This window comes from Cupressus sempervirens, chromosome 3 (assembly GCF_028749045.1).
Source record: "Cupressus sempervirens isolate cs-2001-9-10 chromosome 3, ASM2874904v1, whole genome shotgun sequence".
NCBI classification, from domain to species: domain Eukaryota; kingdom Viridiplantae; phylum Streptophyta; class Pinopsida; order Cupressales; family Cupressaceae; genus Cupressus; species Cupressus sempervirens.
Genome location: NC_143120.1, coordinates 1,115,695,614 through 1,115,715,658, shown reverse-complemented (window position 1 = coordinate 1,115,715,658; position 20,045 = coordinate 1,115,695,614). Strand labels below are relative to the sequence as shown.

The window sequence follows — 20,045 nt, the reverse complement described above, 5'->3', positions numbered from 1 at the left end:
AAATTTCTTCATGGTATAGATCTCTATGTTTGGAGATTTTCCATGATTGAGGACAGATCTGCACTCTTCTTGCTTGGCAAATTTTGTGGGAGCCGAATTTTGAGAGAGCCGAAATTTGTGGAAGACAAAATTATGATTTTCAAGAGCGGCTGCGATTTTCTCGTAGAGATTGGACGATTTTGTTGGTGAAGAAAACAAGTGATAAGGTTTGATTTTTTGGGGCAAATGGTGGACAATTCCGAGAGCACAAAATTCTGATTTTTTTAGCTAGGGCCTTCAAATTTGCAAGGGATTTGAAATTCTCAAGTGTGATCCTAAATTCCAAAAGAAGATCTGGCTATTGGTAAAGGTAATTTCAAATCATTTAGAGTTGAAAGGGGTCCTTAAGCTGATTTCCTTCTTTCGTTCTTGTCTAGATATTGTCTCCCTTGGTTCTTCTTACATTCATTATCCACCACTTTACCATCCCATAATAGGGCAACGAGATGGAGGATGGTAGTGCAAGCAAGAATCCTAAGGGAACAAACACTAAGAAATACAAAAAGGATATGATGCCCAAAACAACTTTCTTCTTGAAAATGAGGCGAATAACCGATACCAATGTTGGTACAGTAAACATGATACAGATAAAAATCCAAAAAGAGACCCGGCTATTGGTAAAGGGTAACTTCAAATCATTTAGAGTTGAAAGGGGTCCTTAAGTTGATTTCCTTCTTTCGCTCTTGTCTAGATATTGTCTCCCTTGGTTCTTCTTGCATTTATAATCCACCACTCAACCATCCTATCATAAGTTGATGAGATGGTAGATGTTAGTGCAAGCAAGAATCCTAAGGGAACAAACACTAAGAAAGACAAAGAGGATATGATGCTCAAAACAACTTTCTTCTCGAAAATGAGGCGAATAACCGATACCAATGTCGATACGGTAAATATGCTACAGGTAAAGGACAGACTAAAGGAAGGACAATCCCCCTTGGTAAAGAAGATATACAAGAGGCAGTTGCACAACACAGCCCAAGCGTCGACACTTCCATTTCAACCATGATGAGCGATGTTGGGGTGGCACTTGACTTTGAAGACATCAGAGAAGAGGACATCAATGAGACAAGACTTGGATCAAGATTGGGTGAGTTAGGAAAGGTTGCTATCAAGAAGAAACATTTGAACACCCTTTCCTCCCTCAATGCCTTTATCGGATTTGCAAAAGAATATGAGAAGGATCATGAAAAGACACTACAAGCAGCAAGCAACATGGTGAAATCAACTGAGCTCAAGATAAAACATACACCTTGCCCTCCCATGGAGGAAGTTAACGAAAGGCTAGCTAGGTTCATTGCCTTAACTAAAAGAATGAAAGAAAAAGGGAGAGTTATATTAGAAGATCATTTGATGTAAGCCCAAGTGGCAATTTCTCTTTCCTCTAGAATAGGACAAGTGTTTAATTCCGATTGGCCACCATTTTGGTGTCTTCTCATTGGTTGTTACTTTTCCACTTTTTTCATTGGTCCATTGACGAGGTGGCGTCTTCTCATTGGCTGATGGGGTGGCAACCCTAATTAGGGTTTCTAAGATCCAATCTAGATCGTTGATTTTGCTTTTGATCTCTACCATCGGTTGTAATTTTGGCCTCTATATAAGGCCATTTTGCTCTCATTTGTGAGGGAGTTATGTTGGAGAATTGTTGTGAAGATACTATCAAAATTGTTCTCTATTCATTGTTGTGACTTGCATGGTGGATATACATGATCATTTTGGTGTATTGCATGGTTCTTCTAATCTCTCAAATTAAAGTAGGATTTCATTTCATGTTGTTAGAGTAGAAGTAGATGGCTAATTGTATGGTGATGTTAGTGAATATTTGATAGGGATCTACAACTAGGCCACTAGCATCTTAGCCACTAGTTAGGGAGCCTTGTGTGGTAAACTAGTTCTCTTTTCCTTTGAATCGCTGCATCTATGGAGGTGGAGCCGTTGGTAAGCTTTCATTAGATTCAATCCTCGTCCATTTGCTATCCTTTCCATTCATAGGAGTAGGAGTAGAATAGTGAGTAGTTGAAGGAGTAGGAGTAGAATAGCGTATAGTTGGGTAGTCGAATTTCACTCTAAGAAAGTTAGGAAGGTAGAAATCATTAGAACCATTATCGCCTCCTCCTCGCGCAATCAAGATTATCCGGTGCTACATCCTCCACCATCACCGTCACCACCAACATCACCTGGCACTCATATAAAATCATCGCCATCTCACCAAAAACCCAAGTCATCCTCGAACGAATAGCGTAAGGCCGCCTACATGATTACCAACAAATCACATCGATAAAACTGAGCAAGTATCCACAAGTGTAAGGAACATTGGAGTTATTCTCATATCCCATGAGCATTAACTTTTCAAGAGAGGAATTGTGTGTTTTGATACTCTATATTAGATATTCAACTACTAATATGTTATGTAGTGGTACAAAACTCACATCAACACATTCTTAGATGACATTCTTAACCTTTTACCTATGTTTCTCCAGGTAAGAATGGTATGGAGATTGTAGTAGAGTTCTACGTTCATCCAAACCTAAGCCCAAAAGTCAAACTTTGGCCCTCTTGGCCTTGATGTCAAAACTTTGGCATCCATCAAGGTGGTCTACTTAGATGGCAACCTTAACCCTCTTACCCATATCATGTAATGTGTAGTATTTTGCTTTCCTAAAGGTGGATGAAAAAATTTACAAAAGGGTGCCATGGCCCCATCCTAGGCCCAAGAGCAGAACTTTGTTCCCCTTGGCCCCATGTTTCGTGACATTGGCATACTTAGTGGGCCTCGCCATTCCCCCTTATTGTATCTTCCTCAATCAATGTGGATTATCCCTCGCAAGATAGTGCCTTTGTATGAAAACTTATATAAGAAACTATGTCATTCTTTCTCTCACACTGAGAAATTTGAAGAGTGAATTGAGAAAAGGGAGCAAAATCTTGAGAGGTTGGAAGGAAGATTTTTGGAGAAATTTTTGAGATCGTTGAGGATTTTTTTAGGAATTCGCAACACAGGATCTTGAATTTTATCTAAAAGGAACCTTGTCAATGAGTTGCGAAAAATTACATGTACATACATACATATATACATACATACTAAGTCAGGATTCGGCAAATCCCAAGCATGAAATTTGGATTTTGCCAAATATTAATTTTTCCTAAAATATTCAATGAAAATCAAAAGTGTTCACCAGCAAAAATTGGGATTTTTTTTTATTGCTGTAAATATTTAAAAACTACTATTCTAGGAATTTGGCAACATATTTTATTGGGTTTTGGAACCATTTTTTCGGCCCTGAAACGCATAGAGTTCTAAAAACAAAGGTTTCAACGAAGGTTTGTGTAGTCTTGTAGTGGTGGAGTGTGCACATGCGAAATCTCCAATTCTTGTAGACGAGTGTGCACAGGCTGCTGCAGACGACAACAATTTTCCTTATGCCTGCAATTTTCAGGCTCCCGTGCCTCTAAAGTCCTAAAATTTCTTTCTTAAATTTATTTCATGTAATAATATAATGTAATAGTCTTCGTTAAATTTATTTTAATGTAATAGTCTTTGTTAACTTTAATTAATAATGTTATATAATAATGTATTTATTAGGTTCATTTCATTGTAATGTATAAATGAATTCTTTGTTATATTAAATTTAATTTTATTGAGTACTAATGAAATAATATTCATTAATCTTAGGTTTATTTCGTTATAATGTAATAATACATATATTATATTTATTCATTATAAATAATTTTTTGTTTTAATAAATTTGTTGATTATAAATGAAATGTTTAAAAAATATATTAGTTTTAAGTAATATAATTGATTCTTTAAATTTTAAAATGTTTGAGTAATAGATCATTAGATATATATTTAATCAATCTATTAAATTAACGTGAAATAAAAAAATTGTTTTATACTTGATAAATATTAAATACTATGTTTTATACTTTTAAATGTGTCATCATGTTTTATAGTTTTAAAATCTAAGGCATTTAATATTTTGATAATTTATAGGATATATTAAATATATTTAAAAAATAATTAAAATTATATAAGGCAAATTTAATTTGAATTTTTTTACGAATTTTTTCTCTTGTTGAACTTCATTTGAATTTTATAGTCGTCGAACTTGAATTCGAATTCGAACCTTCTGACTCAACTTGATACATGCATACATACACAGACACATACAAACATGCATACACACATACACACACACATATACAAACATACATATATACGTACATACATACATACGCACATTGTTGGTATCTCTAACCATTGTTGTCTATTAGTGTCAACCACTTAGTCATTTACATGGCAGAGTCAGGCGATCATCACTACGACCGAGCTACTCTATATAGGCCAAGGCATATACATAAGTGAACATGTACCGAACTCTCTAGGAGCCAAATAAGTGTATAGTCACCGAGTATTTTCTATACAAACCGACCTCATCAACGACTGAGCAAATTCCAAGTATACAAGTGTCAAGTTATATAGTGTGTGCTGAGCACAATACACGTCGAGCATTAGAAGGGTAACACAGGTCGAGCAATACCAATGTCAAGCATCAAGAAATAGTAAAGACTGAGCAATGCAAAGTTTACATAAAAGTCAGGAATGGAACAGAGTTTGAGGCAAAACGAATATCAAGCTGACTTGGAAAGTATATTTAAGTTTTGAAGAGGTTGTTACAAAACATTTAATCCCTGAAGAGGTTGTTACCGAATATTTACATGATGTGGATCACAGATCTCTATGTTGTGTGTTCAACGATCAGGATGAAGAGGCAAAACATGGAACCATCTAGAAAACTCTTTACGAAATTCTTAAAATAGCGATGATCTTAACCTAGATTGTAGGGCAGAAGAAAGGAAGAGAAGCGAAGGAGAAGGAAGAGAGAATGCATGCGAGCAAGAACTAAAGGATTGAGAATAGATCAGAAGTCAGTGAAGGGTTCTGTTATCATCTAAGAAAACAAGTGACCTAGTCATGGCAGTGAAGTGAGAAGGAAATACAAGTGATATCAAATCAGAGGAGAGGATCAGTTAGCAAGGAGAAGACTCGAAATCAACTTGCAAAGCAAACCGAGAGTCAAGTACTCAATCAGTTTTAACCGACTTGAACCAGGGTAAATCTCTTAACAGAGTAGTCTTAATAGATCTTTGTAAATCTCCTAACAAAGTCCTTACTTTGTTGTAAGTGTTAAATCCTCTAACAAGGTGAGACCCAGCAGTCTCTTAAGCCTTTAACAGGGTAGACTTCTCACAGAGTAGATCATATTTTATGGTCAAACATCGTAACCTTAACTGGTTAACTTTATTACTGCAGTAGTGAAGATTTGTGGGTGTCATCCCCACCCCAGTTTTACCTTCACCTTGGAGGGTTTCTGGGTAACAAGTATTGTGTTATGTGTTTTATTTTCATGCATGTGATTGATCAGTTTTATATGTTACAGCAAGTTTACATTACAAGTTTTATTTGCACAAGTTATTGATAGATGTGGATGAATTGGTGAAAAGTTTAAAGTGTTAAAGATTCTGATTCACCCCCCTCTCAGTGTCTTGTTTATCCTGTTTACGCCTTCATAAATCTACATACATACATACATACATATATATTGCAATTGGAATATGCAATACCTTTATTTCAACCATGTAAGGAGAATCTTGATCGATCGGTGTACTTTCTTGTCTTGATCCAATATATAACTTCCTCCAAAGCTACCTTGTTTATTATTAACCTTTCTATACATACAAGTTTGTTGGGGCACGTGAGTAAGCATTTGAGTTGATGATCATTCATTGTCTACTCAGCTGATTGGATATCTATTACTAATTGGGTCTCAAATTTCCTATGCTCATTGGGTTATATCCCTTCTTATTGATTATAAGTTATTACGATTCCTTGTTTCATCCTTTAACCTTCAGGATGACAGGACCAGTGTAATGTCCTCAGTTATTGATATTGTGAAAGGTAGCATTGTCCACCTCAATAACCCAATCAAAATTACTTTCAAGCAAGAAGTGAACTAGAAATATCAGAGTTGTGGACACTTCACTTGAACTCAACTTGTATCCTTGTGTAGTATAAACTGTCTTATACAGCCTTTTCAATTAGATATTTTGTCCAATTTTGAATAGTCTCTGAAATAGAATACGCCCAACCAAATAATATAAAATTGTAGGCATGTAAGATCCCCTAAGGATCTAAACCACATTTTCACCTTACCACTCTTGTAATTTTGTCAAACAGTTGTTTGTCTTTTGTCTAAATAACTCTCAGCCACAAAAGAATCCAAAATCCAAAGACTTACTACTTCCATCCTAAGAAAACTAGTCCATGTACATTTTGTCAAACAAATCGCTAAATGCCATAGCAAAGATAAATCAATTAGTGCAAAAAATAGCCTCAGATTTATTTAACAATTTGCTGAGATGTACAAATTTATTTGTAACCTGTAATGTTTAGTTTTGATCCTACGCCAAAAAATGTGTCATACGGTGGAGTCTATAATGTTCATGTGCATGTCCAAGCTGGAAATGTTGGGTCTGTACGGTGAAGGAAGCAACTGAGGTGTCCGTATGGAAAGATTAAATCAAGGAGTTCGTACAATTTAGATCTCCCAATCTGTATCGTAGACAACACAGTCCGTATGATGGACAGAAGATGGACGTACGTTAGGCACACAATCCGTACAATGATTTCCAGTACGAGGTATGGTAGTATAGAGGGTGGTCATACGAGGTACGGTAGTATAGAGGGTGGTCGTACAATCTGAGAGTCTATGGAGTTGACACTGTACAGTAATGCTTGAAGGCATATGGTGAGAGTGGACTGACGTAGGACAGCAAAGTGGAGGATCGTACAAAGCAATGTGTTGGAAAATAGAAGTGGTCGTACGATATATGGAGAAGGAAGCAATGGCATACAACTAGCAGATGGAGGCACAAGACTGATGTCAAACCCAATGCAAATGGAGTTAATAGTATTAATAAGATATTCACCAATCGCACAAATAAACGCCAATACAGAGAATGGCAATGAAGTTATGAAATGTATATTCACAAACAAAGATGGTGCTCCAAATGTAGGACTACCACATAGCACTATTGAGTGGATGGCAGAAGCAATAGAGAGGGCTATGGGTGCACAGCAGCATCTAGTAGCGCCAAAAACAAGGATGAGAAAGGCATTCTTCACTGATGTAGCAGTTTTAGCGACTCGGGCTCGCCAGGTCATGGCCTCTGCAAAGATATAGGCTTTGGACTCAGTAGTAAAGGAGTTGGAGAGAATAGTATCCTTCATAAAATTAGGATGCTTGGCTACCTTTACAATTTGTTTTGAGGAACGGGGATGGCCGAGTGTGGAGACTGCAGAGATGCAACAGGATTGGGCCATGACGAGAGATCCTGGTATGGAGAGCCAAGTGGAGGCTTTGACTCAGGAGATAGTGGAGATACACAGGGATGCATATTACACCCTTCGAAGGAGCCAGGTAGATCAGGTAGTAGCGGAGAGGGCTCAGGAGGAGTCAGTTGCCAGGTTAGCTGCCCAGCTTCAGATGGAGGTGGAAGTGGAATTGAAAGTTCGAAAGGAGCAAGTCTACAAGCTACAAGCAGAGCTGAACAAGCTTAGGGCATAGACGGCTACTACTCCAGGGACACATCCCTCTACTTAGTATCAAAATTTGATGTAATTAGTTGTTTATTTGGAGTTTTTGTTGTTTTGTCACCTAGAGATGACATTACTTTTTGGAGGGAAGATGTTGTCGATAAATTCTATATTGTAGCCGACGAGTAGAATAGTATCCAAACGGGCGCGTGACAGTTGAGTCACCCCATCGAGAAAGTATATGTACACCATCCGAAAGGGACTTTGGAACATCATAGTAATGAGCATAATCATATTGTAAGCATTGAAGTGCATACTGTGTATATGAATAAAGTATCTATTCTATGTTATATCTTACTATACCACATGCGATAAATATCCTTTTACCCTGTATGGTAAACACCAGACCTGAAGCAAAGTAATACAGTGAATCGGAAAAGGGTGAGGGTTTAATCCCACCGAAACTAAACCAGCCAAGTAGGGAAGGTCTTCCACTTCCGAAATAATGAACAATACAGAACTCCAATAGGAATTTACAGTACAAAGAAATAATCCAAATCGCATACCAACTACTACCTACATGTCATGCTTTAATACCCTCTGGATGAACTCCCGAGGGTTTACAAAGATAGCCGACAACAACACCTACGGAAATAAATAAATAAATATGGGTCTGAGATATACTAAAGCAATCGGCCAATAAACAATGCTTTGATTATTTATTTATTTTATGACAGAACATTACATAATCTTCAGCAATGGCTCCAAAGTGGACAGCTGCATACAAACATCAATCATGAAACACTAGCGTAAGTTGCCACTTGCATATTTTTAAGCCAGTCCATTCAATGTCAAGTTTGTAGAAACCATCATGTTCACCAACAGGGTCTAATAGCAGCAGATTCTATCCTCGGGCAAACTAGGTACTCTTAGACCAGCACAGTAGCCCCACAAATGCAATGTCAGAAGCTGTAAAACAATGCAATAGTGTATTGACAGTAATATTCTAGCCAACTCTACTCACAGAACAGAAACTGGCACCCAAAGTCATGATTTAGCCAAATCAATTTCTGCATCTTTCCAATAATAGACACTATTCCCAATGGTTCCTGTCATTATCAAGGTGGTTGCCCAACCAAATAATCATATCAATATATGCAGAGATTCCACAGAACCATCTACCTTAACCACCACCAAAAGAAGGCAACATGTCCTTGGAGCAGAGGCAAACCATAAATAGTTGCACTGAGAGCAATGCAAGGACCATTAATTCACGGCATTCACAAATCATTACACAAATTCTCAGCCAATATTATAGCATCAACTATAATATATAGTGGATGATATATCTATCGGCACATGGTTGGGTGAGATAAACATACACACTATAATATTCATTCTTTGCCTATATATTTCCTTTGCACCACAAGCTATTTCATCTTTATATCTTACCCATCGAATGGTTGCAACTCTTAATAATACATTATTATTATATTAATATATCATCATATTAATTATCTTGTTATATTAATAGTATATTGTATCATTATCATTGTATTAATTATATTCTTACATTTAATAATATATTATATTTTTCATTAATAATTATTTATTATATTATTATAATAGATTATATTATACTATTTGTATTTGTTCGTTTATTTTAATTTTAATTTTTATGATCTATTTGCAACTTTGCTGCGGTTAGGGTTTCAAACTAGGGGATATGACACCCTGCATCACTTATCATGGGGCAAGTCAAGAAATATCTTTACAGCAATTGAACAAACTATATTACTTTCTTCAATATATTTTTAATTTAATCCTTAACTCTGTTGGGGGATTGGTGCCTCCGTCCCCTCTAGGTGAAGGTACCATTCAGCATAGACCGATGGATTTGTGACGTGCTTAACCACCTCCAGTGGGTCCTTGCCTCTAGTTGTTGTGGCATTCATTGATAACTCAAGCATTTGATGTAATGGCAGCTATGATTCTAGAAAGTGCTATTAGAGCACTGGATTACGGGTTCAAATCCCTCGGGTCATGCCGAGGGGGGGAATCATTGGGAGTTTGATTCCTTCGTCCCCTCTAGGTGAAGGTACCATTCAGCATAGACCAATGGATTTTTGACATGTGCTTAACCACCTCCTCTAGATCCTTGTCTCTGGTGGTTGTGACATTCATTGACAGCTTGAGCTTTTGGTGTAACAGCAGCAGTGGTTCCAACAAAACCTTGATAAACTTAACCTCATTTGTACATCTATCTCATCTCATCTTTCTTGAGTTCAGCCTCCCTCTTGATTTGTGTGTTAAGTTGAAAATGCTTGGATAGTCAAATGAAGATAAGAATTTTTATACTTAGATTCAATCTTGGTTGCTCTTCTCCTTGTATCAGTTTTCTAATGTTTTTGTAGCTATAAGAGACATCAGCAGCAGCCAATGCATATGGAGATGTTTCATATTCTTGGGAACCGACTTCTTGTCTCTACCATCACCGCCCAGACTTAAATGTGCAAGCGATTTCTTTCAATGTGCTAGGATGGAGTCACTTTCAACATGAACGACATGGCAGCACGATCGTGTGCCATCGTGATGTCTGAGCTGTCAAAGTTTTCTTCTGAATGGTCTTATCTATTGGGAGCTTCATATCCTTTGTGTTGGGTATTAAGTCAGCAATGAAGAGCTCAGAAAAGGGAACAACTTATATTAGTAACCATCATCAGTTAAAGATAAAGCATTGCTAGTTCTCGAATGGCCTGTGTATTAGATGGAATGAAAAATGATAAGTGTATCTTCCATGAGGTTTTCAGTTCTGCGTGAAGTGGTGACTCTTGGATTTCAGCAGCTTCATGCTCATATAGATAAATGGATCTCTTGTTGAGTATTTAAAAATATACCGACAGATTTTTAGTTGTACAAGAGATACCTTCTGTTAATCCTGGTTTCTGTATTACGACATCTGCTCTGTGTTTTCATCATGTGTAGAACTTTGTATGATTACTCTTCAGACAGTATCATATGTGTCTAGCGTGGGTGTGAGATATCTGTTATCAGGCTCTTGTGGTATGACGTTGCTAGGAGCGTGAGAACTCAATATATGCAAATCAGTGATTTCATTGACTGCATGAGCTCATCTTACCTACAACAGTGAACTCGATGTCTGCTACAGATTTTAGTGGTATGATCCGTACATAATGATTTCCGTGTGTAAATCTTTCTTTGTTATCTGTGAGATACTTAAGGTTTTCTGTGTAATTTAGATGACAAGGAGATTTTGCTTATATTGTAAAAGGCATTCTATGTGAGATTGTTAATGTTACCAATCTTTTAGACTTCGTGATTACTCAATAAAGGAGCACTTCTCGCATGGCTGGGTTTTTCCCTCGAATAGGAGGGTTTTTCCAGGGTATCTTTGTGTTTGTTGCTTTATCTGCTATTTATTTATGCTATTCCGGTTAGAAATATTAACAGATCTCACCAGTCAGAGCATGCTAGATTCACTATGCTGCATGATACTCAAAAACTGATGGAGTTATCTTTTAAAAAATGCTAAAATTATTATTAGCTCAAATGAATATTAATAACATTCAAGTAACCTTGTTCAATCATATATATCAGATTGAGAAAGGATTAATGCATGTCAAAATTAAAAAGCAATTGCAAATCTAGCCTAGAGTTGCATCATTTAAAAAACTTTTGCATTTGAAGTAGGCCAATTAGAAGATCACCATTCAATAAGATAATCTTTATGGTCTTCTGTTGGAGCATTTGTTTAAATTTGCACTGTCTCCAGCAGAGTTTAGTAGATAAATTTGAATGTTACTGAATAAATATAAAATACAACAAAGAAAAATCCCTTTATATTAAACTGCAGATAAAATAGGGAATATGTTCTACAAATAAGCCATATCTTCTACAAGAAAAGAAATGCATGTTTGGGGCATCTCTTGTTGAAATGGTTACTTATGTAATCCTTCTTTTGGGGGCAATTTTTTTCATAATGGTACTATTTAAGGTGAGTCTCCGATGAAGATAATGCTATAAAGGATTCACTCATTTTTATAAAATGTATTAAGTAGCGCTGCACGAAAGAAGAACATTACAAGAGCTTGGAAGGATGGTTGATAAAAAATAAGAAATTGTTGCCAATAATGCATCAACCAAAAGTTAAAATATATATTAGAGTGATGAGACCTCCCAAGAAAGGTATCAATTAATAATAACTATTGAAAAAATCATCAGAAACAGGGAGTTCTTTTGAAATAAAATAAGAATACAATACTTTCACACTTGAATACAACAAAGGCACCGGTGACTGATTCTAGTCAAGGCATGATAAAAGTAATTTTTGTTTGTGTATTGTGTATCAGCATGAACTACAAAAAACACATAATAAGTTAGTAACATATATTAATTTTGGCATGTGCCTTTATTTAAGTGAACATGACCACATCTAGACATCCCTACAATGTCTGTGGATGTCCCAATAATGGAAGGCCATTCCCAGACATTTCAAAACAAATACAAAAATGAAACCCCTACAGGTTATCCACCATATTTTAATAAACTTTTGGGACAGAGAGAAGAAATTTAATCTCCATGCCCAAGGTGTCCTAGATTGCACCTCAAATGCAGGGATACATCCTCATGCTTCGTTGGTTCTACACATCATTTGTACTATAATCTCTAAGGGGGATATCGTATCATTATGTCATATAATAAGTCAGCTATTGGTCAGCAACCATCCAAGCCAAGTTGCTAGTTTCTAAGCTTAAAATCATAGTAACACGGGGACACGCCCCCACCCTTTTTCCTTGACGCACCTAAGATAGGGAGACGGCGTTCCTACGTCCCTAGTGGTGCCACCATTGGGCCACCGTCTTGCCAGGGACGGGGGAACGTCACCACATCCCCTTTGGGGACGCAGAGATGGGAACAAGTCCCTTGACCCGCCTAGGGGACGATTGGGTGTGCCCTATACAACCAAAAAAAAAATGTTTAAAAAAGTAAACATGTTTTAATATTCTATTGGGTGTATTGAATATCATGCAAAGTAACGAGACTCGGACCGGCCTGGACTCAGCAAAGGTAACTCGACTCGTGACCCGGCTTGGACTCGGCAATGACTCGACAAAGTGACAAAACCCTTGAAGTTTAGAGATTTTTTAGGATTTAAAGAAATTCCATGCACCCATTATTGAATAAAGCTTAAAGAAAATAGAAGGTGATTTGATCACATACATAACATACATCGATTACATAAATACAAAGGTAAATTTTAGATGTATTAAGAAAATTTTGAAAACAAAAATTAAAAAAAAGCTGAGTCAAATGAGTCAACCGAGTCAGCTAGGCAAGTCAACCGGGTCAAGCCAACCAAGTCAGCCGAGTCAGCCCAATTTACCCGTCGAGTCAAGGTCATGGGTCATTTTGACCCGGCTGAGGTAACTCGACTCGCCGACTCAGACGACTCGCCCAACTCGCGGTGAGTCTCCTTACTCTAATATCATATCATGTTGCCCATGTAATCATCTCTATGATGAGATGCTCATACTTTTGATATCTATGACTATTATTATTTATTATTTATTATTCAATGTTCAATTTTCCACTTTCATAGTCAATGTTCAAGACTCAAGTATTTGAATTTTAGTAAATTAGTATTTATTATTTTACATCTTTATATCTTATATTGTTATACATATTTTCATTACTAGCATTTTAAGTACCACATGGATAGTATCTAGTATATGCAACCCCCGCACCACTCCCATCTCCCCACCGTCCCCAAATTGAGACCCCTTTGTGCCCCGTCCCTAAAACTTGTCCCCACATTCCCCGTCCCTGTGTCTCCCAAGCTGGTGTAACTATGCTTACAATCTTGAATATTTGAAGAATCAAATAGTATTTCCAAAGAACAGGAGTTTGAAAAAATAGAAAGAGAATCTAAATTTATGAAGAATGGATGACGAAATCCATCAAATACTTTAATGGCCACTGTATATAACTGAAGCTCTTGAATATTCATTAAATATCTAGGTTGGCAATTTTACGAGTACTCAGATAAGTGAAGTGTGAGAGGGAAGTGAGGGGTGGAAAGGCTAAGCGGAAGAGGTTAGCACAAGTAGTTAGGGAATGGAGGACTGAAAGAGGAGATGCAATGACTTTGATTAGGATGAAAGATGCAAGTAGAAAAGGAAGAGAGACACCGCCTTAGGTGAATTCAAGGCTCGTGTTTCTCTGGATTTCGAGACTACTTTGAACAAGATTTCCAGCAGGAGTGTGATTTGATGATGTGAAAATACCAAATGTTGAATCAGAAATAAACAAGGTATAAATTATCACAGAAAAAGGGTGCTTATAAAATCCAGAAATGAAAATGGCATTTAATAATTAGAATTTTGTATGCTGATATACAATGGATATTTTACTATTACAGCGATATGCATTTTGATCTACCATACTTGCATTGGACTTGAGGCATCGAATTCCCTTGTCGATAGCTTGAAAAAACAAGTGTGCAATTTTTTCTAACCTTCTGGAGAAAAATAACCCTAAACATTATACAAAAACACAGTTTGTTCCTCTCGTCCAATAAGACTGGTGGGAAGCTAGTTTTCGGCTAGGTAATTATATCAATGACTTAAACTACAAGATTCATGGAAAGTAAAGGTGGAAGAATCCTGGTCCACTGTGTAATGCAGAAAAGCGGAGCAACTGTTGCCAACAATAACACATGTTAATGCAGCTTGGTATTAAAAAGCACAAAGATTCATTCTTGGTGATTCGACAATCCAGAGGAGGCGTGTAGAGTTAATGAGTTAAAAAGCTCAGTAATATTGTATTGTAATAAACAATACATCTGAATATACGGAAGAAACAAAGGACCAAAGCTGTGGGATGGATAATGTATGGCTTCCATATTAAAGGTAAGAAAACTCAGATATCTCAAATTTGTCGTGATGGAACTCCAAATTTTTGCAATATTTAGACTCCCAAATGTCATGAAAAAGGAATATTCTTCATATTTCACTATGTCTTGCATTGCTGAAGGAAATGAACTTACAAGAAATGCTACAACTATATGCCAAGAATCTGAAGATGTTATGAAGTATTTGCATCTCTCACAGTGAATGAATATAATATACTATTGATTGCAAATGTCCAATAGTATATTGTCTTATATCAGAATAAAAGGCAGATATATGCTCATGGAATAGCATTCGCACCAAAAGGATGAGGAAATTATGCATGAAAGCAGGGAACAGGGAGATTTTCAAATACATGTTTTGTGAAGGTCATTCTAATCTGCTCAAACAATTTAAAAGACAATGAGATTCAGATTCAGAATTTGAAAACTTGACAGAGCTTGCACAAATGGAAATTAATGTCTGCAGATTCAAAATCATCTTATATAAACTGCAGTTAGAGAGTTCTTCAAGATGGGAAAGTTATAAAGGCAAATCCTTGACAATATTGTATGGAGATGATGAATGCGTGTAAGCCTGAATTCTGAATTCTGATGTCTGGGACTGCAAAATCTAAATAAATATTCACTTATGAAAACTGAACAATATAATAGTAAAAATAAAAAGAGCAGCATTATTTCCTTCTGCATACTTACCAGAAATGGTCTTTCGAGAAAGCTGGTTTGATCTTTTTCATGAAGAGACTTGAATTATAATCCACATTAATGCAGTGGATGCACTCCTTGGATGGAATGAGGAGGCTTTACCCCTTGTTGAGTCCCAGTTGCAGCTAAATGAAAATTTAGAAGTAAACCGAATAAACAGGTAATACTGTATTGCAACTATACATCCACCACACCATATGCTGGGAGTGAAGTACTTGAATCAAGAAGAAGCCAGGTAGACATGGAGGTTTATTAAGACATAGTATAAAGGAATTTTTGCACATACGGTATGCCAGAATCCATGTTGGCTAACGGAGGAAGTTTCCATGAAGGGTTGACTATGTGAGCGCATGCTTTTTGGTTTAGAAATGCATATGGGAGGAGTCTAAAATGCATGTACAGGAAAATCAAAGAAATTCGCCAGGATACTGAAGTTGCAAGTATTGGATAATGAAGGCAAAAATACTTCCTGATGATAAAGAATTACCGTGGGAGCAAGCAGTCTGAACCAGGCCATCATGTTGACGAAGACATACACGGGAGGGACACTCAAAGCATCTGATGATGGCATTGTTTCACGCAAGAGCATATGTTGGTGGAGTAACTCTATATGGTCGGATGCTAAAGTCTTCATGCGCAGGAGAATCTGGAGAGGTTCGAATGGAAGTTCATGGGAAAGTTTGGATGCGGATGCATGACATAAAAGAAGGTTATCAGGAAGCCTGGTTTCAACAAGCGATAGCCTGGAGGGATGGAGTCTTTTGCCTTTGATCTTGTATAACTAGGAATGCATCACTGATAACTAAAACACTCAAACGATGTACATTAAGGATTTAAGTATCTACCCGATGAAGAAACATTAAGCAAGGAGTGATTAAGCTAGCGGATACTTTCAGTTTACTTAAAGTTATATTAAAAATTTTAACAATGGGTTAGTTTTCATTATGAAAGGGTGCGGTGTTTGGAAGATGTGAAATGTAAAAGCCAAAAAGGGGGAGAGAGAATAGATTGATATTTTTTTTTTGGAGATTTTTATATTGCATTTCCAAGTCTGTAGAACTTCCCATCATATTGTTGATATCTTTTTGTCTGAAAGAGGAGTTGGAGATTCAAACAAAGCAAAGGGGATTTTGATTTTTGAGTATTGTTTCCAGCAATTGTACGGATTCAGATGTGTTGAATTAAGCATCAAGATTTTGAATGCCTTCATCACGGTTTGTCCAACAATAAATCAGTAAGAAATTTTTATTTGTCTTAGAGTTGAATTATGCATAACTCGTCCTTTGTAGTTGAGTTGTTTATTTGTTTGTAATTTATTGATTTGGTAAGTATATTAAATTGTTCACTACTATTCAGATTTGATCAATGCAAATAGTGTAGAATATCGTATTATTCTCATTATTTGCATCTATTATGCTCATGTGATGGTTAAATTATAATAGACTAATCTGAATGTGTTAAGTTGTGACAATTAGTAGCATCAAATTAACTAAGTTACTAATAAATATCTTATCAACAATATTGTAAAGTTGCACATAAGGAATGTATTTTTGACTCTATCGCCCAAATAGAATTCAGCAGTAATCATAAAATTGCTCATAAGTTTGAACCCAATGCTGGCATTTCTCTAGTCTTTTTATTAAACAATCCTTTTAACATTTTTCTTTTCAGCAAAATACAATTCTAATAAACTATCCAAATTTGAAGTCATATATCACAAATCTAGAAGTTTTCCTTAACACTTGCCAATTGAAGGAATTTGTTTTGCAATCTGCTATAATACATTTTGCTTCCAAGATTTGAATTGGGTAAACAGGCCCTGGTCCAGCAGAACCTAAAACGCAGAGGTTTTTCCTGTTACGTTGGCCAAAATCAATTAGATACCCAGGCTCGTAGGTTTCTAATCAGTGATTTTGATAACCAACATGTCGTAAGGATAAATGTTAAACTCAAAAACAAAAATTATTCCCGACAACAATGTGAGATATTTAGGTTGACAACAAATCGACACAAAAACCCAACTCTTATCTCCGACACAGTGCACAAAACCAACTGAAAGAAAGTACAGTTCAAAAAATTAGTTCACCTTAAAGAATGACATACACTGAGATTGTTTACAGTGGCGCTTCCAGTGGCAGATCCATTACGCCCTGCATTCATCAAGAGAGAAAATTTCCTTTCATAATTCGTCCACATCCTGATGAGGAATAAAGGAGCAGGAAGGAGGAAGTTACCTCTGCTTGTAAAGAAGAAGACTGCAGCAAGAGCCGCCGCGAGCAACCATACCAACATGCTCATCTCCATTTTATTTTAACAGTCGTTCGCTGTCATGATTCAAACGAGTATATGGTTTGCTCTTTTTCATTTAAAAACTGCTAGCGGCTTGCCCCAAACTGATGTGCACGCCTATGTGTTCTAAAACTGTCGATGACACGTTGGGGTGGAATGGCTATGTGGAAGAAGTTTAGGAATTTTGATTTCAATTAATTTGGTGGCTGGATTACAATTGCTATAGGAATAGAGTAGCACTCGCATCTTCCTTGCAATAGGTGTACACTGAAGATATATTTACTATGTTCCACGGAGTTTCCGGGACGGGGACGTTTTAGGGGACGGGGACGTGTTTCCGGTACGGGTACGGGTCGAAGCCAAAATTTAGGGGACGGGACATCAGGGGACGGCGATTAAAAACATAGGAGATTTTTTTTAATATAGAGACAAAATTCAAATATGTATATCATAACATTGATAAACCATTCACCATAGACATTTTAGAAGATAAATACATGAAATATTATCAAATGGCAAATACTAAGTGCTTCCATTATAACAATATCACATACATATATAGCAAAAATTAAAATGCCTAAAGGCTTCAAGTATCATGCTGAAATCAGAATGAAATAAAGAGAAGTCCAACTAAAATTGTTAGTAAATAGTAAATACCGAACGCAGTCTTGCCTCACTAAACACAATCTTTGCTCATTGCTGCTACTGCTCTTATGTTTTTTTCCTTCCTCTTAGCAAGTATGTTAAATCGAAAAATGAGTAGAAGAGTTAGTGTTTTAATGGACCAAATATGGGTTGCATATTGTTATTATGTCTTTAAGATGACTAGGGGCCACACGAACAACAAAAATTAGGAAAAAATGTTTTTTTGGGGATGGTTTGCCTTTACCAGATTGACTGGAAAAAAGGGGACGGCCAGCAGTTTCGGGGACGGATAGGGGACTGCAAAACTGTCCCCGATACTGCTGGCCGTCCCCAAGTTTCCTGCCCAAAAAAATTGGCCGTTTCGGGGACGTTTCTGAATTTTTCAAAAAAGGGACGTCGCAGGGTACGGCCAAAATCCGTACCCGCGTCCCCGTTTCGTACCCGGTACGGGTACTAGGGTACAGAGGCAGGGGACGCGTCCCCGTGGAGCATAGTATATTTACGATCAATTAGAAAGAAATATATCAAAGAGGGTAAGGGTGGATAAAGAATAGTGGCATTACACTTCATGCATACTTAGAATTAATCTAAGTTTTGTGTTTTGAGGGCCACTATTAGTTATCTATGAGAATAATATTACCTATGGAAACCTCAACAAAACTTATTGTGGAATATTTTGGAGGGGAAATCATAGCCTATTGCATAAAATTACAAGGTTTTAATTCCTAAATTTGAGATGTAAAATTTATGGGAGATCTAGAATGACCAAGACTATGTAGAGGGTAGAGCTCCATGGAATGAATAGGTCCATCATGATTGATTGTTCCTATTTCCTTTTGTCCATACATAGGCTCAACATGTTGGGATTTCCACTTGTTTGTGATATTTTGGATGCATTGATCTATCAGGTGGTGGTCTTGAAAGATAAATATGTCTAAAATAGCAAACCAGATGCTTAGCGAAATGGTTCACATTGTGTTCTTCTACATGGGCTCCATTTTTTCTTTGTTTTGTCATGCCTAACTTTAGACATTTATTATCCCCTTGAAGAAATAACAATATATTCATAATAACACAAATGAAGTTGTCTCTTCAAACTACTTTAGTAGTGCAACACCTAGGGATATTTTATTTAGGTTTTTTAATACCTAGATCACTCTTATTATTAGTTGAGTTAGTTTAGAATGCGTGCACATATTGGGTTTCTTTTGGCTAATAGATATATGAGGTTTTTGGTTGTTTGACCTTTAATGGTTTAAAATTGGTAAGCAACATCAAGGACTGATGGTTGAAATCAATGAGAATGCCTAGAACTTCACTCAAGTTCTAGGTTTTGTAACACTATTTGTGTGTGGTGTCATTTGTAGCTTCCTATTACCCATTATTATTTCCATTGTTTCATGTTGTATCTCATGAGATCATCGAATAATTCACAAACACCTTCAATAATATTTGGTCAATTCTACAAATCAAACGGGTTCTAGGGATAAACCTCCATCATTGCAACTTAATCTTCCTCTTTCATCATGCACATACGAATCCTAAAGCACAATATAAGTCCTTGTTAATTCGATCCATTCTACCTCCATCTAATCTGCAATTGAGGTTTATATTATGTTTTTAATATCATTATTATCCTTCAATTCCTGCTAAAATGAAGAATGATTAATGGTTGTTATGCAATTGCATATGTCTAAGAAAAACTCGCTTTTAATCTTCCAACAACTTGCTCTTTTATTTGTCATAATCTGTAATTTTATTTAATCTTTCATCAATTTATTATAGAGTTATTTTTCATTCCATATTTCCATATGCTCTTTTTTTGGTTCTGTATTCTCTACAAAA

At 36.5% G+C, this 20,045-nt stretch overlaps 1 protein-coding gene across 1 annotated transcript in view; it reads right to left on the bottom strand.

The window, feature by feature from the left end:
- LOC149570703 (cytochrome B5-like protein) overlaps positions 1-17,701 on the bottom strand; it is a 54,013-nt gene extending 36,312 nt beyond the window's left edge. Inside the window, exons 1-2 of the mRNA XM_089817946.1 lie at positions 17,501-17,701; positions 17,370-17,416 (exon numbers count right to left, since the gene is read on the bottom strand). Of these exons, the coding sequence (XP_089674072.1) occupies positions 17,370-17,416; positions 17,501-17,570 (117 nt within the window). The 5' untranslated portion in view covers positions 17,571-17,701. The remainder of the gene's footprint in view (positions 1-17,369; positions 17,417-17,500) is intronic.
- Positions 17,702-20,045: the final 2,344 nt, after the last annotated feature.